General features: G+C 63.2%; 1 protein-coding gene across 1 annotated transcript in view; it reads right to left on the bottom strand.

The window, feature by feature from the left end:
- Window positions 1-240: 240 nt before the first annotated feature.
- TDRD9 (tudor domain containing 9) overlaps window positions 241-24,831 on the bottom strand; it is a 50,317-nt gene continuing 25,726 nt past the window's right edge. Inside the window, exons 14-36 of the mRNA XM_054715426.1 lie at window positions 23,969-24,066; window positions 23,514-23,645; window positions 22,585-22,750; window positions 22,451-22,514; window positions 22,313-22,376; window positions 21,876-21,920; window positions 21,297-21,350; window positions 16,709-16,825; window positions 15,901-16,008; window positions 14,556-14,656; window positions 13,308-13,481; window positions 11,023-11,134; window positions 10,261-10,473; window positions 9,941-10,030; window positions 9,092-9,352; window positions 8,355-8,507; window positions 6,878-6,948; window positions 5,659-5,768; window positions 5,177-5,273; window positions 4,432-4,570; window positions 3,804-3,922; window positions 2,903-2,975; window positions 241-590 (exon numbers count right to left, since the gene is read on the bottom strand). Coding sequence (XP_054571401.1) covers window positions 489-590; window positions 2,903-2,975; window positions 3,804-3,922; window positions 4,432-4,570; window positions 5,177-5,273; window positions 5,659-5,768; window positions 6,878-6,948; window positions 8,355-8,507; window positions 9,092-9,352; window positions 9,941-10,030; window positions 10,261-10,473; window positions 11,023-11,134; window positions 13,308-13,481; window positions 14,556-14,656; window positions 15,901-16,008; window positions 16,709-16,825; window positions 21,297-21,350; window positions 21,876-21,920; window positions 22,313-22,376; window positions 22,451-22,514; window positions 22,585-22,750; window positions 23,514-23,645; window positions 23,969-24,066 — 2,663 coding nt within the window. The 3' untranslated portion in view covers window positions 241-488. The remainder of the gene's footprint in view (window positions 591-2,902; window positions 2,976-3,803; window positions 3,923-4,431; window positions 4,571-5,176; window positions 5,274-5,658; window positions 5,769-6,877; window positions 6,949-8,354; window positions 8,508-9,091; window positions 9,353-9,940; window positions 10,031-10,260; window positions 10,474-11,022; window positions 11,135-13,307; window positions 13,482-14,555; window positions 14,657-15,900; window positions 16,009-16,708; window positions 16,826-21,296; window positions 21,351-21,875; window positions 21,921-22,312; window positions 22,377-22,450; window positions 22,515-22,584; window positions 22,751-23,513; window positions 23,646-23,968; window positions 24,067-24,831) is intronic.

Below are 24,831 nucleotides of genomic sequence, written 5' to 3' on the forward strand. Positions count from 1 at the left end.
ATGTCAGAAACAGAGACCGAGTCTAATGCTTTTATTGTCTTAACAGATGCAGCTGCCAGGTAATCTCTGATTTCCAAAATGGGAGCTAAGAATTGTAACTGAAATGAAAACCTAAATTACACAAAACTCAAGTTCCTTTTACTGACATCAGACATGTTCCCTCACGGACAAGAACTGGAGAGCCACAGGGTGTGGGGCCGCAGCTGTGGCACGTGGAGGCGGGGCAGGGAGTGTGGGGGCGGGGGGGGGGGGGTGGGGGGCAGACACGCGAGCACGGCTGCTGAGCTCCCTCCGGGACAGCAGACGCGGCTCCCGTCCGGCGAGGCTTCCAGAGCCCCGCGCCTCGCAGCTTCTGTTTCCAGGAAAGACAGGCGGGTCCTGCCCTCCCGCGGGCGGAGACCGCTGTCCTGCCCGCCACGGCGGGAAAGGCACGGGGCCGAGCTCAGACACCGGCTGGAGGCGGCCGCCGGCCCCGGGCGCCCGCCGCGCTAGGAGCTGAGCACGATCAGCCGGTGCAGCTGGTACAGGAAGGGGCTCTTGCCCCGGCCGCCCTCCCGCTCAGCCTGCTCCATGACCAGCTTCGGGTCCACCTGTGGCACAAAAGCACACGTCAGGCGCGGCACTGGGCACAGAGGAAAGCCAAGTGAAGGAAGAAAGCACGCACATGCACACGCACACGCACACGCACATGCACACGCACAGGCACACGCACATGCACACGCACAGGCACATGCACACGCACACGCACACGCACACACAGGCACAGGCACAGGCACACGCACACGCACAGGCACACGCACAGGCACAGAGGAAAGCCAAGTGAAGGCAGAAAGCACGCACATGCACATGCACACGCACAGGCACAGGCACAGGCACAGGCACACGCACAGGCACACGCACAGGCACACGCACAGGCACACGCACACGCACAGGCACACGCACACGCACAGGCACACGCACAGGCACAGAGGAAAGCCAAGTGAAGGCAGAAAGCACGCACATGCACACGCACAGGCACAGGCACACGCACACGCACAGGCACAGGCACACGCACAGGCACATGCACACGCACAGGCACACGCACAGGCACACGCACAGGCACAGGCACACGCACACGCACAGGCACAGGCACAGGCACAGAGGAAAGCCAAGTGAAGGCAGAAAGCACGCACATGCACACGCACAGGCACAGGCACACGCACACGCACAGGCACAGGCACACGCACAGGCACAGGCACAGGCACACGCACAGGCACAGGCACAGGCACACGCACATGCACAGGCACACGCACAGGCACACGCACACGCACATTCACAGGCACAGGCACAGGCACACGCACACGCACAGGCACACGCACAGGCACAGAGGAAAGCCAAGTGAAGGCAGAAAGCACGCACATGCACACGCACAGGCACAGGCACACGCACAGGCACAGGCACAGGCACACGCACATGCACAGGCACACGCACAGGCACACGCACACGCACATTCACAGGCACAGGCACAGGCACACGCACACGCACAGGCACACGCACAGGCACAGAGGAAAGCCAAGTGAAGGCAGAAAGCACGCACATGCACACGCACAGGCACATGCACACGCACACGCACACGCACACACGCACAGGCACAGGCACATGCACAGGCACAGGCACACGCACAGGCACACGCACAGGCACAGGCACACGCACACGCACAGGCACACGCACACGCACAGGCACAGGCACAGGCACAGAGGAAAGCCAAGTGAAGGCAGAAAGCACGCACATGCACACGCACAGGCACACGCACATGCACACGCACAGGCACACGCACACGCACACGCACATGCACACACAGGCACACGCACACGCACATGCACACGCACACGCACATGCACACGCACATGCACACGCACACGCACACGCACACGCACACGCACAGGCGTGGAGGCAGCGGAAAGGCGTTTCCAAGCAGCGTTTCCAGGTCACCTCTCCACGCACAGCCCCGCTGAGTCACCTGCCTTCAACCCACCCGAACGGCACGGAGCCCTCCCTCGGGCTCCCCCCACGCTCCTGTGTGAGCGTGACGTGATGTGACGTGACGTGACTTCACTGTAAGCGTACAAAGCAGCACGTTTCCTAAAGCGCTGATCAACCTCACAATGAAGTTCTGCTCTGAGCTTCACCCCCGGAAACGGCGGGGGCCACTGGGCCCCGCCCCGGGCCCCGCACAGCCCGTCCCCGCACAGCCCGTCCCTGCAGAACAGGCTCGGGACGGCCCTGAGGCTCTGACAACGAAGCCGGTCAAGGGCACACGGAGCAAGGGCACGTGGCCTCAGGGAGGGCCTCCCCATGGACTAGCTGAGTGCGGGGCCTCGTCAGCGGCCTTCACCACGACACCCAGCTCTGAGTTAAAGCTTAGACCCCTCCTGGGCCCTTTTCCTCGACCCCACATTGCTCCCCGTTCTCCACCCTTCCCGGGGGAGGGCCCAGGGGCCGGAGGGCCCCGCCCAGACCATGATGCTAAGGGCTGAGCTGGGCCCAGGTTCGCTGCTGAGGCTCAGACCCAATGCGATGAGGCCAGGAGGTGACCAGGGTTGGACGAAGGGGTGCGGGTGGGACCCCAGAGCTCCCCACCACACAGCTCGAGGGTGGCTGTGCACGGGCGGGAACAGGGTCTGCACGCGCGGCCCCTTCCCAGCCTCCGGCCTCTGAGACCGTGAGTGAATGGCTGCTGGTCGGCCCGCCCCGGGAGGTGGCTGTGACAGCGGGAGCCAGGGCACGGTGACAGCGCCCCGACACTCAGGCTTCCTGCTCCACCCACAGCCCCAGGGCAGGACCAGGCCGAGTGTCTGGTCCAGAAACGGGGTCTGCACGGCCTCGATAGCTAGCCGCCTGCTCTCGGGCCGCCGCCACTCACCTGGTTCCACTCGTACGGCTTCTCAGGCCACTTAGGGGCCGTTCTTGCTCTCGGCTTCAGCTGACAGAACAAACTAGAAGTTACAAAAGAGAATCAGTCATCCACTGCGCTTTTCCTGAAGAGGCCACCCTACACCTTCCCGCGGAATCGCTGCGACCACGCACGCAGAGCAGGCTCAGGGCGCGGCAGGCCCCGCAGGCCCCATGCGCCCCACGCACCCCACCGTGCAGGCGGCCGGAGCCAGGCCTGCAGGCCCCGCGCCCAGGCCTCTGCCCGAGCACGGCGACCAGCGGGGACGCCCCACAGCACGACTCTGAGGGGCGCCGGCCAGGGCGGTTCTCTCTGCGCAGACGGCCCTGCGCACCTCACAGGCTCCCTTACCTGCCACGGGTGAGTGTTTTCGTGAGGAGCAGGGAGGAGAGAGAACCAGAACCAGCCTCTCCCAGCTGCTCCCCGCTCTGCTCGCCACTGTCACAGCCCACAACCAGGACCCCACCCAACGCGGGACACACGCCTCCTGCTCACGCAGCTCAGGGACCTGCCACCAGCCCCGGTCTGGCTGGGTTTGGCCGTGGGGTCCAGGCAGTGGGGAGAGGGGGGTCAGGATGTTTGTCCCTGACCTCCTTCCTGGGGGAGGCTCACAGGCCGAGCTCAGCCTGCAGGCCCTGCCCCCAAGGGACCCGCTGCCACTGCACTTGGAAAGGGTCCCTCAGATCACCCCACATGAGGGTGCCCCCAGCTCCTGCCCGGGGCCTACTGACAGTCCGGCGGCTGCTCCCCGGTGAGCTGGTGTCGAGCCGGGACCTCTAGATGCCGCCTCAGCCCTGGAGCGTCAGTCACCGCCCGACCAGCCTATCCCGCCCCAAACTCCTGGGAGGGCAGAGGCGAGCGCACCACTCACCCCAGGAGCTTCTGGCGGACGCCGTCCTGCAGCTGCGCGACCCTCTCTGGGCCCAGGTGCCTGGCCCCGTTGGGCCCGTCGCACACCAGCTTGTTGATGGCGGCCCTGAGGATGTTGATCTGCAGAGAAAGAGGCGGGGCACTCGGTGGCCCTGGGGCAGCGGACTCACTGCAGCTCCCGCTCAGCACAGCCTGGCCGGAGCCACGGCCTCGGCGCCCCCCCCCGGCCCCCATCACTTAAGAAACTAACGAAAAAGAAGCGAAAATCAGCAAGGAACCAGCACAAGACACTCCCTGAGCCTGGAGCCCCCGTGGCTGTGAGCACACGCTCTGCTCCCGGGTCGCAGACCCTCCTCCTGCTCCGCGTGTGACGTCTGCGGGGAACCTGTGTGGAGCGGCCGTGTGGGAGCCCCGGCGGGAGCCTAGCAGGTCATGAGCACGGAACCCTACGGTGTGCGCGGGGCCTGGCTGCCTCTACCTCCTCAGTAGAGCCGTCCCTCCCGTCCCCACAGCCCTGAGCGAGCCCCGCTGCGCACTGCCGGGCGTCCGAGCAGAACAGGAGCGCAGACCACTGCCCGGCGGGGGAGGGAGAAGGGGGGCGGGCGGGACACGCCAGGAGGCAGCCTCACCTCGACCACGTCCTCCACGCTGAACCGCACGTCGAAGGCCAGCTCCATGTCGTGCTCAGGCAGGATGGGCGCCCCGCTGGCCGGGCTCCACCCCAGGCCGCAGAGGGCTCCGGTGTAGCTCTTCCCGTCCGGGTCCACCCTAAGCGGCGAGGCGAGGGGTTGGCGCTGCGTCCGCGAGGACGGAGCTGACCCCGAGGTCACGGGTCCTGCCAGCCCAGGCGCACCACGCGCGTCTGGTGCCGGCTCTCTTCCGTGTCCACGCCACAAGCGGGGAGTGCACAGTCATCAACGACATGGTAGCCGACCACCGCCTAGCGCCCCACTTCTCCCCTTCGGCAGGCGAGGCTGTGTCTGCCACCGCCGCTGCCCGCCGCCCCCGCGGTCCCCCACGCGCCTCCTCGGCGAGGCTGCGGAGAAGGGGCACCCGAGGGGCACTGCCTGGGCTCCTGCTGACAACTGGCTGCTAGACGTCAAGCCACGAACCCAGCGCAGCCATCACAGCGTCAGAGCCACGTGCCGGCTCCACCCGTCTCCTCTGCCCGTTGCACTCGCACGACTGGGGAGGCCGCGTGGACCTGCCTGAGCCCCAGCCGCCCTCAGCCAAGTCCAGGCACAGGACACCCATGGTCTCCGAGGCTCCCGGCCCGCCGGCACAGGGCGCCCGCCGGCAGCAGGTGCGTGGCGGCCCGTCTGCGGCAACCACCTTCCCCCCGACCCGGCTGGCTCTCACAGAGGCCTGCGGTACCTGAGCTCCATCACCGGGGCGAACAGCATGCTGAGCAGGGCGGGCAGCCCGGGGATGTGCGGCAGCAGGGACGTCTCCCTCAGCAGCATGGTGGACCCTGTGGACAGGCGCGCGGGACCCTGTGCAGAAGCCCCGCTGCTGCCCTGGCCCCGCAGTCACCCCCGCAGCCACGGCCCCGGGGCCGGCCCCACACCCTGCACACAGACGCCTGGTCCCAGTCTCAGCCGCAGCCGCGGCGGGACCTCTGCTCGGGCCTTCTCCCCGTCCTCCTCGCCAGGCGGTGGGCCGCAGGGCCGCGACTTGGACGGCTCCCCTCTGCAGCGCAGGCCGTGAAGCGTGAGGGGGCAGCTGCTCTGGGGCAGGAGAGGCCGAGGCTCCCCTCTCAGACCCGCCTCCGCGGAGCAGCCCAGACCACACGCGGCACCACCCCCAGGACGGGGCCGGCCGGAGGGGGAGAGGAGCGGAGGGCCAGCCGCACTCACCCGTCGCGTTGACGGAAAGCGAGGCCGCCACCAGCACCCGCTGGTGCAGGTCCTCGGGGGCGTCGCTGATGGCCACCGAGTTGATGCTCTCCTTCTCGATCCAAACGCGCCTGGGAGGGGGCACAGCGCTGTGGGTCCCGCCTGGGCCTGTGGGTGCCCACCTGGGAGGGTCCCCGGCGCAGAGGCAGGGAGCACCCCTCCCCTGCACCACTGCCCCTCTCCCTCCCACCCCCACCTCAGGGATCGCACCCACTCCCTTCAAGCATCACCCATGTGCAGACAGCGCCCCAATCTCCATGCCCCCCGACTCCGTCTTTCCTCCGCCCAGGCAGGCCACCCCAGGGAGGGGCGTGCAGAGGAAACTCCCGGGTTAGCGTCCCTCCCACGTCACCCTGCGGACGCCACCCCACACGCCCCGGGAGAGCGGGGAGCGGTGGGCTCTGGGCCCGGCCCCACGGGGGGCAGCGGCTGGCCTGCGTGCTCCCTCCCGGGACCTTCGGCCTGAAACGCAGCGCACACCGGAGCGCCCGCCGCAGGTCCCCGGCCGCTGTGGGGCCCAAGGTGCTCAGCCAGCGGCCTGGGCGGAGCTCTCGCCTCTAACCAGACCCCGGACCCTGTGCTGCTGGTCCCGGCTCTGCAGCCCCTCTGCTCCCCCCCGACTCCCCCTCCACTGAGTGCACTCTCTCCAGGGAGGCTCACCCTGCGCTGGACCGTCCCGCCTGGCCCCCCCTCCCACCACACCGTGGCCGCCTGCACCCTTGAGGCCTCCCTCAAGGTCTCGGGAAAACCTCCCTGTGTGGGGGCCCTCCCGATGCCTTCTTAATGCTGTGGCCCCCAGACCCTCTTCACCTGCCACGTAATGACCACTTTCTCCTGCGTACCCCACACTGGACCCGTAATTTTGGGAGGTCACTGACTGCATTGTTCACTACTGACCCCGCCCCCCAAACTGTGCAGTTCTCAGAACCTGGGGGCAGTCCCAGGTTTGCTGAATAACAACGATAATAAGGACAGAAAAAACAAAGTCTTTGATGGAAAATACTCAAAAACACCTTACACAGAATGGCTTTCAGATCAGAGGGAGGGAGGGAGGGAGGGGGAGGGGGAGGCTGGGACAGTTAGAAAAGGTAATCGGCGCTCACATGATAGGGTACAGGGAGCCATTTCTGACGAGCTCTGTACTCATGGGAGCAAGAGTGAACGGCCACGGGAACCGTACCTGAACTTGGATATCCTGGTCAAACTGTGGCACTTCAGCTCGTAGGGGTTAAAAGGCCCGTGAAGCACTGCCTGTGCACACAACACACACGTTACCAGAAAGCAAGGTACCGCCGTCACGTGCATTTGAAACCAGAAGTCAGCTCTGTTTTAAAGAAGACGTGCCTGCCGGCGTGGCTCCGTGGCTGAGCATCGGCCTGTGAACCTGGAGGTCACGTGCCATTCCCGTCAGGGCACAGGCCCGGGCTGCGGGGCAACCCATCATGGTTCTCCCTCACCTTGGTGTTCTGTCTCCCCCTCCCTTCCTCTCCGAGAGCACTAGGAAGCTGTTAAAGCAGCTACATCCTCGAGACCGGCAGGAACAGTGCTCCCGAGGTCCTTGTCTGGACTCCCGGCAGGATCCCAGATGAAACCGCTCCTCCCTCGCCGCACACACTGCAGAGCCTCTGCCCAAGGCCACGCGAGCACTCCAGCCCCGGGCGGGGGGGGGGGGGGCGTCCTCTCCCGCAGCGCCCAGCAGGGCAGTGCAGGCAGCACAGGAGAGGCGGAGCCCTGGCGGGACAGGGGGGACGCCGCAGCCGGTGCCCTCCCCACGTCAGGCCACAGGAGCCCAGCGTGCGCCGTTTCCTCCGATAACAAGCCCGCTCCCCTTCGGAAAGGCTGGTCTGAAAAGGGACTAGCCCTGCGGGTGTGGCTAGTGGCTGAGAGTGTCAGCCCGAACAGCGAAAGGTCTCGGGTTCAATTCCCAGTCAAGGGTACGAGCGTGGGTTGTGGTTCGCTCCCCACCCCCAGTCCGTGTGTGGGTGGGAGACAACCAGTGTGTCTTTTTCACATCAATGTTACTCTCTCTCCATCTCCCTCCCTCCCTCCCTCCCTCTCTGAAAAGAAATGGAAAAAACATCCTCAGATGAGGATTAACAAAAACCTACCTCCGTAAAAGCCAGCGACCAGAGCGCCTTAAGGACCAGAACGGCTGGTCGCTATGACGCCCACTGCAGCCAGCGAACTGGCCCGACTGAGGCGTGGGGCCGGCCAACCTCCTGCGGCCCTGCCCCAGCTGCCCCGCCCAGATTGGCCCACAGCCCCTCCCCCGCCAGCTCCACCCCCAATTGCCCCCCCCACTTTGATCAGGGGCAGGACCCGCTGCCCAGCCCTGATCAGGCCCCGATCAGGGAGGTCCCGGCCGGGTAACCTCCCGCTGTCTCCTCCTCCCGACAGGCCTGGCCCCAATCCGCCCCGAATGGGGCCAGACCCAACCCCCCCCCCCTCCGTGCACGAATTTGTGCACTGGGCCTCTAATAAATAAATAACATACATTGCTTATTTACTGTGTTTGAGAAAGACGAGTCCAAGCGCTCCCTACAGCAAACCCAGGTTTCTCTTGGTAACAGGCTCCCCGGAGGAAGAGGCCGGGAGCCAGGAGAAGGCCGAGCCCGTGCCCACCTGGGGTTGGCAGCGCGAGTGAGGTCGGGAGGTACCTTGTGGTTTGGGGGCCCCAGCTTGTTGGAGGAAAAGCTGTCCAGCAAGACCCGGATCAGGTGCTTCTCACTGTCCTTCACAGGGGACGGCACACACGTGTCAGTCACGTGTTCTGATTTGGAAAAGAGACCCTTGAGAGCTTCGTGGCTTTGCTGAACAGAATGAGAAAAGCTCGTTTACTACAAGGAAAGTCTGTATGAAAAGCCCTTTATTCTAAACTAATCCAAGTGCTTCTTAGGCGTGACCTTCCCCAGCTGACCTCCGGGGACTGAGGTGTCCGGAGGTGACTCTACCGAAGACACTGTCAACCAGACATGAGCAGCGGGCCGGGCTTCCCGAGGGCTCGGCCCACACCTTCCCTGCCTTCCCGCCACCGGCGCTGGGGAGCGAGAGGGTGTGGGGGTGAGAAGTCGCCGGGGATGTCACCAGGACTGGAAGTGTGTCCCAGATGGGACCCACCCGGGCAGCTCTTGCTCACGGCCCACCCCTCCTCTCCGCAGGATGACAGGAGGAACCCCGCCTGCAACAGCAGCCTCGGAAGCGCCCTCTCCACCCGCAGGCCCAGAGAAACCGCTGCAGAAAGGGTTGTGACGTTTTAAATGTCTGAATGATGGGAAACCAACCACCACCACTAGCCACCACAGTCTGAGAAACCTAGCAGACCCCAGAGGGTCCTAACAGGACGCACACCCGCGGCCCGCCCCCTCCCGCGGCCCCGCCCCAGGGCCCCGCGCACCCGGGACTCGTAGCACTCCTCGGCCAGCTCGGCGTGGCCCTCCTCGATGAGCACGTCCCTGACGTTGACGAAGTCCTGCAGCCCCGAGGACAGGTACAGGTCCACGTGCAGGACGCTGTGCACCACGGAGAAGACCTTGACGAGCAGCGCGCGGCCGCTGACCAGGGCGGCGAAGCGCCGGCTGGCCTCTCCGCTCCAGTGCTCGCCGCACACCAGGGACCTCGCCGAGGGGCGCAGCCTGCAGACCTTGAACTCCAGCGCCTGCGGGGAGGGCAGGGCTGGCCAGGTCTGACAGCCACCCCAAGGGTCTGCCCTGTGATTCACGGCGCTCTCGTAAACCCACTCCAGCCCGGCCCATGCGGCTCAGTGGCTGAGCGGGTCCCATAAACCAGGAAGTCACTAGCTCTGTTCCGGGTCAGGGCATCGGCCCAGATTTCCGGCTGGTCCTGTGGGGGGCGTGCCGGGGAGGCAGCCGATTGATGATTCTCTCTCACACGGATGTGTCTACCTCTCTCCCCCTCTCCCTTCCGCTCCATAACCAATAAAAAAGCACCGAGCTGAGTGAGGCTCCAGGGGAGAGGCCTGGTTCGCTCCTCAGCAGCAATGCAGGTGCAGGAGGCCTGCCTCATCCTGACAGACAGCCGGTCCGTCTGTCTCGGCCACCGGAAGTCCCCCTGGTTTCAATATGACCAGAAACCTTGTACCAAGTATGAAACCATCCATGTATTTTAACTCGCTCCCAAACAACACTGGCAAAATGCCCACAGCGATCCTTGCTGCTGTGACAGAACAAGCCCCTCCCGCTCCAGCTCGGCCGCCTCCCGGCCCCACGGCACGGAGCCCGCCCACCTGGAACGGAAGTTCGAGAAGCTGGCTGGGCATCTCCATTAACAGGTCCAGGTCCACGTGGCACTTGTTGCCGTAGTCCACGAAAAACACCTGCAGGGTAAAGGGCGCCGTCGGCGCGAGGCCAGCGCGGCGTCCCTCCCGGGTCCACCGTGTGGGCCAGGGCCGTGCAGCCGTCCCCTCTGCTCCACACGTCCCTGGGGGAGAGCTCTCTCCTGCCGGACCCCTCGTCTGACGCTTATGACTTCCTATTGCATTTCCACTCCGGAGAGGACTCTGCCTCAACTGCCCGGGGTCCCCCGAGGGAGCGGCAGCAGACGCACCTCGGCAGAATTCCCCGACACGTACAGGATCTGCGCCCTGAAGTAGCTCCGCTCCTCCGCGTCGGCAAAAGGCGCCAGGCAGACCAGGTCCGGGTGCGGGTGGACGGCCAAGGGCGCCAGCTTCAGGCGCTTTATCTCCGCCATCAGCTTCTTCAGAATCGCGGCGTTCTTCTCGTCGATCCTGTACCCCCAGAAGTGCCCCACCTCCACCACCTGCAGGAGGGGGCGCCGTGAGGCCTCAGGCCCTGCGGGGCTCCTAGCAGCGCCCAGGAAAGGGCTTCCGGCAGCCACGGGGAGGCCCGGCGCCTCCCACCCCCACAGCAGGAGCAGGAGGCCTGGCGGGCGGCCCTCCCACTGCGGCCGCCGCTGCCCTGGAGCCGGTGTCCCGCGGCTGCCCAGCGGCGTGGCTGCCTCGCACCAGGAGGCGCACCTGCTCTCCAACCGACACTATAGCTCACCGGCCCCTCAGGATAACGGTGCCGGGGCTGACCGTGTTGCCATAAACGGACATGAATATACAGGCATGTGCTCTTATCCAACTAACGTTTTTACGTGTATCTTGTGGCTAAAACGGGTTTTTAGTGTTTAAACATAACTAACATTTAAAATTCCGCTTGGAGTGGAGAATGAACACTGGTGTTTCACCCTGCGTGCGGGCCACATTTCGGCTGACGCCCCCTCCCTAGGGGACTGAGGTGTGTGAGGGCCACGCGTGCACACTCGTGGCAACGCTGACGCAGGCGCGCAAGCTCGCGGGCCTACCTCCGTGACGTCGACCGTGAGGAAGAGGTCGGGCACCAGCCGGGACCTGCCCGTCGTGTTGAATGACACCTGGACGGGGTCCACCGTCTGCTTCTGGAAGTCCACGTTCACCCTGCACGGGGTTTTGAAAAAGGAGTCACAGTCCAGCGTGACAGGGAAAAGGCGTGCGCGTGGGACGTCACCGCCTCTGCGGGACAAGAACGCGCTCGGCAAACACCCGCCGAGACGGGCTTGGTCCCCTCAGCTCGAGTGTCTGCTGCTTCCTGAACGGCCACACGCCCGCCAGGGACACAGCCTACGGCCCGGAGCGCACAGTGAGCGCCAGGGCTGCGTGTCCCCGGGGTTCGGAGGTGAGTGGCCTGGGCCTCCAGAACTCGGCAGGCGGCCAGCGGGGCGGGTCCCGGGCGGGAGACCAGGAGGGCCTCGCCCTCCAGGCAGAAGAGCGCCCGCACCTGCCGTGTGACACGCAGCTTCGCTGGGAATGACACTGGCCTTCCCGATGCCTCTCTTCGCCGTAAGATGACGAACTGTAGCAGGTCCTGTCCAGCTCTCCCCAGTCCAGTCCCCCTTACTCAGAGCAGCTGAGGCCCAGGCACCCCAGATGTCCAGACCCACCACACCCCACGCCTGGACCCGGCCGCCCACGATGGCGCTCAGCACGCACCGCCCTCACCAGCTCGAGCTCCTGTGGAGTGACACATCCCGCGGAGGAAATGAGCGGAGAAGGCCCACCACGTGCGGTCGCACAGAGGGCAGTGGTCCCAGAGAAGGAAGTGCAGGTGCTCGACGGCCGCTGCCCAGCAGCCAGGGCCACAGGCGGGCACCAGAGCCAGGGCAGCCCCGCCCTCCGGGGCACAGGGAAGCCCGCTCACCAGGGAAGGGCCGTCTTGTGCGGGCAGCAGCCGGGGCTCCGATGCCCTCCGCCCGCCCACCGTCCGCTGAGAACGGAGCGCAGTGCGCTTTGCTCCCAGAGGAGGAAGGGCCCGGGGTTCAGGCTAAACTAGCCAGGGGGGACGCGCCCGCCACCCCGCAGCCGCACACAGCATCGGGGCCCGCTTCACAGCAGCGCGCTTAGTGGGAGCGCAGCAAGGTGAGTCGTTTGTGAGCCCACAGGAGACTCGGAAGCAAGAGGGAAACGCCCGGTTACAGAATGGGAGGGACCTGGACAGACGCCTGCAAAGCCCACAGCACCCGAGAAGGCGCTCCACGCCAGCAAACCTCCATGAGCGGCCACGTCACCTCGTGGCAGCAGCAACGCGACCCCAGCCGAGCGCTGGGCGGGCGGGGCTGAGGGACCCTGCGCACTGGGGGGCCGCACGGGGCAGCTGCTGGAGACAGTCTGGAGGCCCTCAGACTAGCACAGAGCCCCCGGCGGGCGGCCAGCGGGGCCAGGGAAACACTGACTCACCACAAGCCCTGCCCCTTGTTCCCAGCAGCCAGGGCACGGAGACGACGCGTGCCCGCTGGTGGGTGAGTGGGTACAGAGGGGGTGGCATGTTACTCAGCCATAAAACACAAGGAAATCTTATCACTTGAAACAATGCGGATGGACCTTGAAGGCGTGACCCTAAGGGAAGTCTGAAACAAAAACAAAGACCACACACACAAAACTCTCAGGCCCGACAGGCCTGGCTCAGGGACTGAACGTCGACCTCTGAACCAGGAGGTCACAGTTCGATTCCCGGTCAGGGCACAGGCCCGGCTGCGGGCTTGATCCCCCATGAGGGGTGTGCAGGAGGCAGCCCATCAATGTTTCTCTCATCACTGATGTTTCTATCTCACTCTCTCTCTCCCTCTCCCTTCCTCTGAAATCAATAAAAACTCAGACTTGTTGTTGTGGGAGTCGGGAGGAGGGAGGGGGGAATTGGAGGAAGGGGCTGAGGACAGGAAGGTCCAGCTCAGGGCCTAGGTCCAGGCTCGTGTGCACTCGAGGTGCCAGCACCACACTGCCCCCGGCAGACAGGACAGGTGTTAGGATGGCCCGGTTCTCACCACAAGGAGACCTGCTTCTGCTCTCTCTGTAGCTGTCTGGGAGGCGGGTCAGTGACGCGTGTGTGGTGGTCGCTCCACACCCATGTGAACCGCACCAGCACGCTTAAGCCCGGAACGTGCTCCGTGCAGCGGGGGAGGATGGAAACCCCGAGGCTCCGAGGCGAGGGATGTGCCCAGCACACAGCCAGGAGTGAGGGGCCGGCGCCCCCGGTGCTGCCGGGCAGCGTGGGGGGCTGTGTACGAAAACTGGGGCACGTGGAAGCGCGGGCGGAGCCTGGCCCTCCCTGCAGTACCTGGTGCTCCGGAGCCTGGACACGGCGCCCCCCTGCACCCGGCCCTCGATCTCCTCCGCCGAGTGCACGCTGAGCTCCAGGGCCACCTTGAGCTGGGACATCTTCACCGCCATGTACACCGCAGGCAGGACCTTGAACTTCTCGGTCGGGTTCCGCGAAAACTCCACAAAGGCTCTGCTCCGAAGGCAGTTAAAGTCACGTCACCGCCCTGGCCGGCCTGGCCCCGTGGACAGAGCGTCGGCCCGCAGACGGAAGGGTCCCGGGTTCGATTCGTCAGGGGCACCTACCTCGGCTGCAGGCTCCCAGCCCTGGTCGGGGGCCTGCGGGAGGCAACAGCCGACGTGTCTCTCTCACATCAGTGTCTCTCCCGGTCTCTCCCTCTCCCTCCCATTCTCTCTAAAATCAATGAAAAAATGTCCTCGGGTGAGGACTAAAAACATAAATAAGTAAAAGTGAAGTTGCCCGGCACCTGGGGAAGCAGCTGAGTGCATCAGCGTCTCTCGAGGTGAGAGAGGCTGTCACACCAGCGACTCCCCGCTCCCCGAGAAGCGGCCACGACAGTGACCTGTCACCACTGACATCAGGGTCCGCCTACAGAAGATGCAGACGGAATTCTCGGTCAAGAAATGCTCGTGTTCACGATTAGAACCGAACAGCAGGTTGGGCTCTCTTTCTATTTTATTGTCAAATAAACCGCACAGAGGAGGAAACCACACACGCACGGGGGGTGTCGGTGGCCTCCCTCCAGACCCAAGTGATCACCCAGCCGAGTGGCAGCTGCCCCTCCCCCGCCCACCTGGGGGGCCAGGCTGCAGGGCACCTGCCCGACACCTCCCTCCAAGACACCTCCCTCCAAGTACACGGGCTTGTGAATGTCAAATGCCCAGGTCAACACATTCCCCCACGACTGCCACGGAGCGAGGGATGCCGTGCTGGAGGGCAGTGCGCCAAGGACAGGCAGCCCCGCGGGCCCTCAGGGGAGTGGGGGGCCCTCAGGGGAGTGGGGGGCCCTCAGGGGAGTGGGGGGCCTGCTCCAGCCCTCCACGGGGAGCCTCTGGGACTTCCCCTCACTGTCCCCGCCCGCGGCCCCTTCAACCGCCCCCCCCGAAAGGTGCTGACCACGTGCCTCTCCCTCCCACCCACACGAAGGCCCACGTCCATGCCACGCGGTGCCAGCCTGGCCCTGTGCCCATGGAGACCACCGATGGCTCCTCCATCGCTGCGGTGGTGACAGGAACCCACACTCACTTGGCGCCGTCGAACACGATGGACTTGACCTGGCCGCACTGCCGGAAGAGGGACTGCAGCTGCTTGTGGTAGAGGAAGCCGTAGGGCGGCGCGTGCTTCAGCTGCAAACACACCGGGGCCCCTCAGAGCGCGGCCGGGCTCCCGTCCTGCTACTCCGCTGCCCCGACGCAGACTCCACGGCCGGCGCACTCAGCACTCGCCACTGAACGGCCACTAAGCTCAGCGGGGAGGCCGCTACAGAGGCTAACTCGCCTCGAACAGCCCGGATGCTGCACGGGGAGCTGAGGTCGCTGAGCGTGGCCAGAGCCAGCCTGCAGCCCGGTCCCAACCGAGCGGCTGCAGGCTCTGCCCGGGGCACCCCCCGCTGCCTGGCGGCAACCAGGTCCCGTGTTCCACGGCCCTCCCCCGCTCCACGCGAGGCGCGGGTCTGAGTGCACACCCTGCCCCATGGGGTGTCCAGAGGCAGGTCAGGGTGCCCCTCGGACTCAGCACGCACAGCACCAAGAGCAGGGATGACGAATCCCACTCAGGGCCCCCCAGGCAGCGCCAAGGAGACGCGGGTGCTCACGACGTGCGCAGCAGGAAGGTAGCTGGGGCTCCAGCAGGCATGGGGGGCAGGAGGCCGCCCACCCCTGGCGCCCAGGTGGGGGACCACAGGAAGGGCTGTGGGGAAGCGGCTGGAGGCGGCTGGAGGCCGGCCCACCAACGGCCAGTGACTGCCCCTGCGGGATCCCAGGCGCTCGCCGCCTCGCTGAGCATCCTCCCTTCTGCCCACGTCCTCCCAACGAGTGGCGACGCCAGTGTCACCAGGAAGAGCGGGAAAGCCGCGTGCGCCGCACGTCAGGCTGCACATGCCCACGGCCCGTCAGGTGCAGGCGGCAGCGGAACCACCAGGCCCAGAAGGCCCGTTCCCACGCTGTCACCCTGCGCTCCCCGGGCTCAGCCGGCAGGTGTCCTCACAGGCTGGCCTGACGGTCAGCGTCACCCTAACCCCCGAGGTCAGCGCTGCTTCCGGGCCACGCCTCCTAGCTCAGAAACGGTGGCACGGCCTCAAGCACGAGTGGCACAGACCGCAGCGCGGGCGGCCACCCAGGAGCTCGCTTCGTGTGGAACAAGCCGAGGGTGAACAAAAGGCGCCGACACTCACGGAGCAGCCCCCTCACAACGGCCCGGGCCGCACTGGCCGGCACACGCTTCCCGGGGCTGTAAGGCCAGGTCCGCAGGGCAGGACGCCCACCGAGGACTCAGGCCGACTCCTGGGACCGAGAGGCTGGGCCGGCCGTGCTGGGAGGGAGCCCCTGGGGCCTCCGTGGCCGCTCTCCCCGGGAAGGCCTGCCCCACCTACCACGACGGTGGTCTTGGGGTCCTTGCCGGCCAGCTCCCGCACCGCCATCTCCTCGTCGGGCTGCCCGAAGGTGAAGTAGTTGGGATAGAAAGCACCGGCCAGCACCACCTGGGGGAGAAACGTACTCCCGTGCAGCCGCAGCAGCAGCTTACAGCGTCTCCTCTTCCCAGAATGCAACGCTGATAACGTGAGGGGACCTTTATAAAAACCAGACCCTGCTCAGGCAGGAAGCCACGGTTCTGGTCACTTCGCCGTAACAAACGCGCACTAGGCCGACCTGCCTCCTAGGAGCTAGAGCACTTCTGAGGGAGGGTCAGAAGGCGGGGAGCAGAACAGGGGGGGAGAGGGGGAGCAGGCAGATGCCCCCTCCGGGCACCTCAGGGCTGGCTGGGCTCGGCTCCCACAGCCACACTGGGGTCAGAGCAGCAGCCCAGCAGGTCCCGTGGAAAGCACTCTGCGAGGCCCCCTCAGTGACCACACACCCCGACCACACACCCCTTCCCACGCCGCCCAAGCTGACACCAGGCGCACAGACGCCCCCTGGGCCCCACGCAAGGGCTCCGCCACCTTCCGGGACAACCCCTCCCGCAGTCAGACCGCGGCTCAGAGCTGCAAGGCCGTGTCAGTGAGGGCTGCACGCGCCGATGACGCTCCAGCGCAGGCTCAGTCCTGGCAGTGAGTGTGCTGCCCACACACCCTGGCAGTCCGAGCGGCCGAGTCATCAGCTCAGGGCACGAGGACCCAGCTGTGGGCGGCAGCCCCCGCGTCAGGAAGGAGAGGGTGGCAGCGGACGGGCGGCCACGCGCACCTGCAGGATGAACCGCTGCTTGTGCGTGTACTCCTGGTCCAGGGCCGGCCGCCGGGGGCCCGCGTTCATGTTGAACTGCGAGATCCTGCTCTTCAGCTCCTCGTACAGCTCCGCCACCTGCACGGACAGCGACACGGCCTGGGGCACGGCGTGCAGAGCAGGGGCTCCGCGGGCCCGGGAGCACCCGTCCACCGGGAGGCGCAGCTGTCACAGGTCTCCCGAGAGCTGACTAACCAGGAACAGGGATGCTCAGCATGGCACGGACAGGAAGTGCCCGACACTCACTTCCTACACATCGTGATCCCCAGGCCACACGCACACCAGAAACGTACAACCACCAGAAACCACCACAAACGTACAACCACCAGCGCCAGGGGGTTTTGAAAGAGCAAATGCCCGTGACCAGCCCTCGGCTGTAAGTCATCGGGCACAAAACCTCCGCGTGACTGGCTGCTCCTGTGACCGGAAACAAGCGGAGTGGCCAACAGTCGCTCTGAACAGCCTCTTGCCGCAGAACGGTGTGCGCAGCGGCCCGCACGAGCACACGCTCCCGGCGCCTCTGCGCTCATCGTAAACAAGTTCCCGCCGAGCTGCCTCCGTAAGTCCCAGAAAGCAACCACCACACAAACCACACGCCAGAGACACAACCGAAAGGACCTGGACAGACAGACAGACAGACAGAGCCGCAGGAGGGAGGAAGCCTGGGCAGCAGGAAGGCCACGCCCAGCGCACGCAGCACGTGCGTCTCCAGGTTCCTGAACGCCTTCCTCCAGGCTGCAGTCACCTGCAACCTCTCTAATCAAAACTCAATTTAAAATTAAGCAAGTCACTCACTCACTCGGCCAAAAGCAATGAACTCAGAAGCCAGCAACAAAACAGAAGATCTAACCCACTTCCGCCCCCTGGAAACCCGGCGCTCTCCTAAAGCCCTGCACCGGGAGACCAGGGGAGACCAGCGCTGCAGGCAGCGACCCCAGGACCTGCCCTCCCAGGCCGGGGCGGCCCAGCCGCAGGGCACTCCCGGTGCTAAGGAGTTCACCACTCAGCTGGGAAGGCAACAGCAAGCAGAGACATGGGCGCTGCAAGAAAGCAAAAATTAACCCATTAAAGCCCTCCCCTTCCCCTCCCCCAAAACCCACTCAGTATATTCAAACCGAGAGTGCGTCCTCCAAGCCCAGCTGCTGGTGCCCCAAGTGGTCAGAGCCTCGCCAGGGCACTGAGGGGGTCAGGTCTGTGTCCCCATCAAGGGCGTGTACCTGGGTTGCAGGTTCGATCCCGGCCCTGGTCACGGGGGGGGGGGGGGGAGTGTCTCTCACCTGGTGGATCTCTCTCTCTCTCCCCGCTCCCTCCCTTCCTCCCACTCTTTCTAAAAAACAATGGAAAAAATACCCTCTAGCCAGGAGCAGCAAAACAGAAAGCACACACAGAGTCCGCTCTCTGAAAACAATGAACAGGGACGGCCTGTGCACTGGGCGGCACAGCCCCGGCTCAGCAGGCTCGGTGTCCACACTGCGCACGTCCCCGACAGGCCGGCTGCTCACGGACCGGAGCCCTCGGACCGTCCGCCTCCTGAGCGTCTGTGTAGCTGAGGCCTGGACACAGCGCTTCAGGCTGCATGTCCTCTGTGCGTAGAGGACCCTGGGCCACGCGGTCACGGTGACCTTGGAGGGGCGGCCAAGTCGCTAAGACCAGCCACGTGGGCACCCACGCCCACCGAGCCCACCTAGCCCTGCCGCGGTAAGACCCAGGCAGAGGACTTGGCCTTGGTGAACACGTCACTGCAGGGAGAACCAATCGTGCCCCACGACTCCTGGGAGCCACCGGGGCCTTGCGCCTGGTCCCTGCTGGCTCCTCCCGGGCCTGGGACCTGCACAGCCTCTATTCTGCATCCTGTAGCTGTAGGAACCTCCAGCCACACTCAGAGCAAACAGCTGGTCTGAGCTCTGTCTTTCTAGCCAATCACTGAACCCGAGGGTGGCCATGGGACCCTCCCCCTCTTCCTTTCCCCGCCCCCCCAGCACACAATCTAATCAAGAAACAGAGAGGAGAGAAACCAAGATGGCGGCGTGGGTAAACACCTAAACTGCTGCCTCACACAACAATTTCAAAACTACAACTAAAAGACAAAACGTCTATCACCCAGAACCACGGGAAAACTGGCTGAGTGGAAGTTCTACAACTAGAAGGAAAGAGCAAAGAGCATTGAGATGTGCACAAGCGCAGAAAAGCTGAGGTACAGAGGTGCGCAAAGCAGGCTGGTGGTGGGCGATTAGATGTGCTGCTTTTTTCCAACCCGAAGGGAGACAAGCTCCCGATTACTCTGAACTCCAGTTTCTGGGGAGATGCTGGGGACCCAGACTCCTACAGGGAGAGGCTGGACTGTCTGCCATCGGGTCGGAAAGTGAGGGCGGCTTTCTGCACAGGTGCGCCCAGCAATCAGTGTTGACTGCGCTGGAGCGCGGGACGCGGGGACTTGGAAACGCAGAAACGCAGAGAAGGCTGACTGGCAGCCATCGCTGTTTGCCACGCCCTAGCCTAGTGACGCCCTGAGACTCCGCCCTGCACAATCTACAAACACACCCAAGCTCTGCGCAGTGGCTTTTGCATATAAATGGCCTGCCCTATTGCAGCTTAATGTAACAAACTGCAGCTCTGGTCAGACAGCTCCAAAACCTCCAAACCCCAAGCAAAAAGGAGAAAACTAGTTCTTGCTGTAGCTCCTGCTGGGTGGCCTCAGACAGTAGCTGACCTGCACCCCATTGGAGATCCAAAAGCTAGTGTATCTAGTGGTCTGTGTGAGACAACACCAATATCAACTACTCTCATTAAGGGACACATTCAAGAGGCAGACTCAGTGAGCACCAAAGCCCCATAAGCGTGTCTCCAGCACAGCAGTTCTTCAGTTATAGACACAGCGGGTCCTCACAGCCAATTGGCCTGGAGGTCAACTCTTCCCAGTGACACCAACAACAGTCAAGACTTAACTACAACAAGGCGGGACACACAGCCCACAAAGGGGTGCACCAAGAGTGTCCACCTCAGGTAACTGGGAGGCCGACCCACTGGGCCCTATAGGACACCTAGCACACAAAGCCACTCTATCAACTCAGGGAAGCAGCCAAAATGAGGAGACAAGGAAACAGATCACAAACGAAAGAAACGGAGGAAAACAAACGACTGGATATAGAGTTCAAAACCACGGTTATAAGGTTTTTCAAGAATTTCCAAGAAAAGGCCAATAAATTTAATGAGACCCTTGAGGATATGAAAAAGGACCAACTAGAAATTAAACATACACTGACTGAAATAAAGAATAATATACAGAGACCCAACAGTAGACTAGAGGACCGCAAGAATCAAGTCAAAGATTTGAAATACAAAAAAGTAAAAAACACCCAACCGGAAAAGAAAAAAGAATCCAAACATATGAAGATAGTGTAAAGAGCCTCTGGGACAACTTCAAGCATACCAACATCAGAATTATGGGGTGCCAGAAGAAGAGAGAGCAAGATACTGAAAACCTATTTGAAGAAATAATGACAGAAAACTTCCCCCACCTGGTGAAAGAAATAGACTTACAAGTTCAGGAAGTGCAGAGAACCCCAAACAAAAGGAATCCAAAGAGGACCACACCAAGACACATCATAATTAAAATGCCAAGAGCAAAGGACAAAGAGAGAATCTTAAAAGCAGCAAGAGAAAAACAGTTAGTTACCTACAAGGGAGCACCCATATGATTGTCAGCTGATTTCTCAACAGAAACTGTGCAAGCCAGACGGGAGTGGCAAGAAATATTCAAAGTGATGAATAGCAAGAACCTACAACCAAGATTACTCTACCCAGCAAAGTTATTCAGAATTGAAGGTCAGATAAAGAGCTTCACGGATAAGAAAAAGCTAAAGGAGTTCATCACCACCAAACCAGTAGTATATGAAATGCTGAAAGGTATTCTTTAAGAAGAGGAAGAAGAAGAAAAAAAGTAAAGATAAAAATTATGAACAACAAATACATATCTATCAACAAGTGAATCTAAAATACATATCTATCAACAAGTGAATCTAAAAATCAAGTGAATTAAAAATCTGAGGAACAGAATAAACTGGTGAATATAATAGAATCAGGGGCATAGAAAGGGAGTGGATTGATAATTCTTAGGGGGTAAGGGGTTGTAGGGGGTGCGGGAAGAGACTGGACAAAAATTGTACACCTACGGATGAGGACAGTGGGGGAAGGTAAGGGCAGAGGGTGGAGTGGGAACCGGTGGAGGGGAGCTATGGGAAAGGAGAACAATTATAATAATCTGAATAAAGATTTATTAAATTTAAAAGAAGAAAAAGAAACAGAGAGGACACAGGGACCCAACACCCGGAATGAGACAGAGGGGCCACTCCTCTGAGGACAGGACAAGGACAACTATACGTGCTGTGCTGTGTGTTAACGACCACATGAAGTAACTGCAGGTTACCTAAGTGTAGACCTTACCTTATGTAAACATGTTGCTATGTAACACACACATGGACTCTCCTAAAGCTGGAAATAGGCTGTGCCTCTCGGGATACCCATTACTGCCCTGGGGATCCCCACTTACCTCTCTAATTCTCTTGATCTGGATGTAATTTAACCGTCCCCAGTCAAGTTCATCCTTTAAACACATAAAGCAGAGCCCTCGTGTTACTACAGCCAATCGGAGCTCATGTGGCTCCCGCAGCAGGTGAACAGGCAACAGGAGGAACCACCCACCGAGCCTGTGGAAGGAGCCTGAGCGGGAGCTGGGCGCGTGGGAGCTGGGCGCGCGGGAGGACACACTGAGCTCGGCAGGTGGACACACACACCTGCCCACAGGCCTGAGCGCGCGGCCCAGAACCAAACCTGGCCAGGAAGGGGCGGGCGCTGGCAGGCCGGGTTCTTCTAGGCCCGATAAGAACAGCCAAGGACAGGCCTCGGGTTCTGAGTGGAGCCGGGTCCACGCGCATCCCCACTGGTACCGAGCACCCCAGGGAGAGGTCGGACACTCCGAGGGTCATTACTGCTCAGGCAGGACCGCCGGGCTGTGCGCGGCCTGTGTCAGCAGAGAGTGCAGTGGCCTGGCTCAGGCTCAGGCTCAGGCTCAGGCTCAGGCTCCGTGTCTCGCAGCGCCCCGGGGCCCCAGCACCCCGGGAGCCCCTACCTTTGGGTGCCGCAGCTCCCCTCTCTGCCGGCAGGACTGCCAGGTCTGAAAGGAAAGGAACCCTGAGTTTCAAAATGCTTCACTGACGACTCAAGTTGTCTTCTATACGTTCTTTTTCGACCCAGTTGGACCAGAGAAAGTTTACAAATTTTTCATCAATTTCAGAACATTGGACTCCCACCCCCATCCACTTCCTCCAACATTTTATTTTTTTAATATATTTTTATTGATTTCAGAGAGAGGGGAAGGGAGAGGGAGAGAGAGAGAGAAACATCAATGATGAGAGACAAGTTGATCAGCTGCCTCCTGCCAGCCCCACACTGGGGCTGGCGCCTGCAACCCGGGCATGTGTCCTGACCGGGAATCGAACCGTGACCTCCTGGTTCATAGGTCGAGGCTCCACCACTGAGCCACGCTGGCCGGGCCAGAGAACTTACTTTAAATGCCTCCACCAGGGCGATGCAGTCGCTCTTACTATTGCCAGAGAAATACACCTTGTTCCTACAACGAACAACACGCAAGGTCACCGGTACCAGCAAAACCAAGCGGCCGTTCCAAATAGGAAGGCTGCCTACCTGTATCCGTCAAGGTGCTGCCTGAAGGGCATCGCAAAGAAGTTCTTCAAAGACAGCGCTGCCGCTGGAAGGAACGCAGGCTGTCAGCGCGGGCACGCGGCGCCGGGCGGGCGGGCGGGCCGCCCCTCACTCACCGATGACGAGGCACTCGTCCAGGCAGCCGAACACGTGGCCCAGCACGATGAGCTTGCCGAGCTGCGCGTTGACGGGCAGCTGGGCCAGCACTCGGCCCAGGAAGGTCAGCTCGCCGTCGTGCGGGTTCTCGTCCTCCCTCTGCCCGCTGACGGCCAGCGCGCCCACCTGGGGGACAGATGAGCGGGTGAGCCGGCCCTGACGGACACGTTTCCTCACGGCGGGAGGCCTGGTGGACCAAGGCTCTAAGCGGCACGGCGCCCGCCATGGGAGACGGTGCTGCCGGTACACGGACAGCTTGGCCTGGAGCTCGGAGCACACCTGCTATTTCAGAGGGGGGATGGCGCCCGCCTAACTCACCACGTGGCAGCGGGCTGCCCTGCACTGGCCACCCCCAGCAGAGCACGTGACCTGCGTGCAGAGACTGCCTTCGCTCCCAGTGTGTCCACAGGAACCCCAGCAGGTGCTAAATGAAGCCAAACGCCAGGGGCGCCGCCGGCTGGGAGGGCGGAGCCCCAACCAAGAACAGGAATGGGGTTCCTGGGCCCCAGGCCCAGGGTGCAAGTGGCAAGAGCACACTGAGGGGTGGAGTCAGAGCTTGCAGCCATGGGAGGAGGGGCAGCTGGAGCGGAGGGGCAGGGCCAGAGGGGTGCGCAGGCCCTGGAAACAGCCGCTGCCCGCAGCCGGCCGCACAGCCTCCCGGGTGCACGCCCTCCGGCGGCAGCGACTGTAACGGACGCGTGCAGACAGAGTAAAAGCCAGTGGTCACCGCTCCTCATCGCAGAGCTCCCGGCCCTGGGAGGCGGTGGGCGCCGGGTGCGGGGAGGGAAGCGATGCGGTTTGCCCAGGCACCGTCTGGGAGCGAGTCAGCGCTGGGTCACCGCACAGGCTTTTCACAGCGGCCGGTCAGTCCTGACGGAGCAGCGCCTACCTCCTTCAGCAGCAGGATGGTGCGCTCGATGTCGCTGAGGCTCGGCGGGGACAGGGCCGTGGCCAGCAGCGCCCGGGGCTCCCCCATGTCCAGCAGCTTCACCTTCAGGACGGTGCTGCCTAAGGGACAACGCTGAGAGAACGCCGGCCCTCAATGTGGACCCGGAACCAGGTCCAGGCCTTCGGGGGAGGGGGGCCGGGGAGGGGCAGGGGGGGGAAGGGGGAAAGACACCGAGAGAACGAAGAGCGTGAGCAGGAAGGGGGGAGGGGAGGGGAGCAGAGCACACCGCCCGCCCGCGCTGCCTCACGATGAGGGGGGAGCTTTACGGAACCCGTCACATCTCAGCAGCGGCCGCCAGCCGGCGGTCTGAGGTCCGAGAGGCTGGCGACCACTGACTTGGATGTCCCGTGAAACTGCCTAGAGAAAGGGGACGGCTGTCGGCCCCAGCGTGTTACCAACATCTCCGGGATGACGTTGTCAGGGATGGCGTTGTCCCAGAAGTCCCTGTGCACCAGGCGGTAACAGTAGCCTTTCGACACGCGCCCAGCACGGCCTGCACGGGGGACATTCAGAGGCCGCGTGCATCAGTCCCGTCAACGTCAGCAGACGCTAAGGACGACCCCTGACCCCTGAGAGGACCCGTCTCTCTAGCAGGCCAGCCGAGCCCTGGGCGACCCTGCCGTGGGGAAGCGCTGGCCCCACCTGGGGACCCTGGTGTGAGGCCGTGTCCCTAAAGCAGCAGCCGCGCCCCCCCCCCCCCCCCCCCCCCGCACTGAAGCAGCACATTCAGGGGCCACGCCTCCTGCGCGCTAGCGAGCTACAGAGGCACCGAGCCAGCGGCGCGTGGCCCCCAGAAAACGGCCTCGCCAAAGGGAAGGCGCATGCGGGAGGCGGCCCTGGTCCTCCGTGTCCTGCCTCCTCCTCGAGGCGCTCCCCCCTGCTCCCCCCACAGCTGCTGGTAGTGAACAAGCGAGGCCACGCAGAGCTCGGGACCAGGCGGGGGGCGGGGGAGGGCACCACCGAGCAGCTGAACTGCTGAGGGTGTACCCCCAAACCGTAAACTCTCCCAAGGAGGGGGAGGGTGTGCGGCCTGCATCGATGCCCAGCCTTTAAACAGCAGGGGCAGCGGGCAGGTGCCCCACGGCGGGGAGTCTGCCCTGCCGCCTGGCCCCCACCCTTCCCCTGTGGTTCCTGTCCCAGGAGGCTGGGTGGAGTCCAGACTCCACAACCCACCCCGCCTCATCTGCCAATGACAGGACTTTCTGAGCAGAACACCCAAGGTACCGGCACAAAGCAAAAGCAGAAACAACTCCTGGAA

Source organism: Eptesicus fuscus, chromosome 5 (genome assembly GCF_027574615.1).
Source record: "Eptesicus fuscus isolate TK198812 chromosome 5, DD_ASM_mEF_20220401, whole genome shotgun sequence".
NCBI lineage: Eukaryota > Metazoa > Chordata > Mammalia > Chiroptera > Vespertilionidae > Eptesicus > Eptesicus fuscus.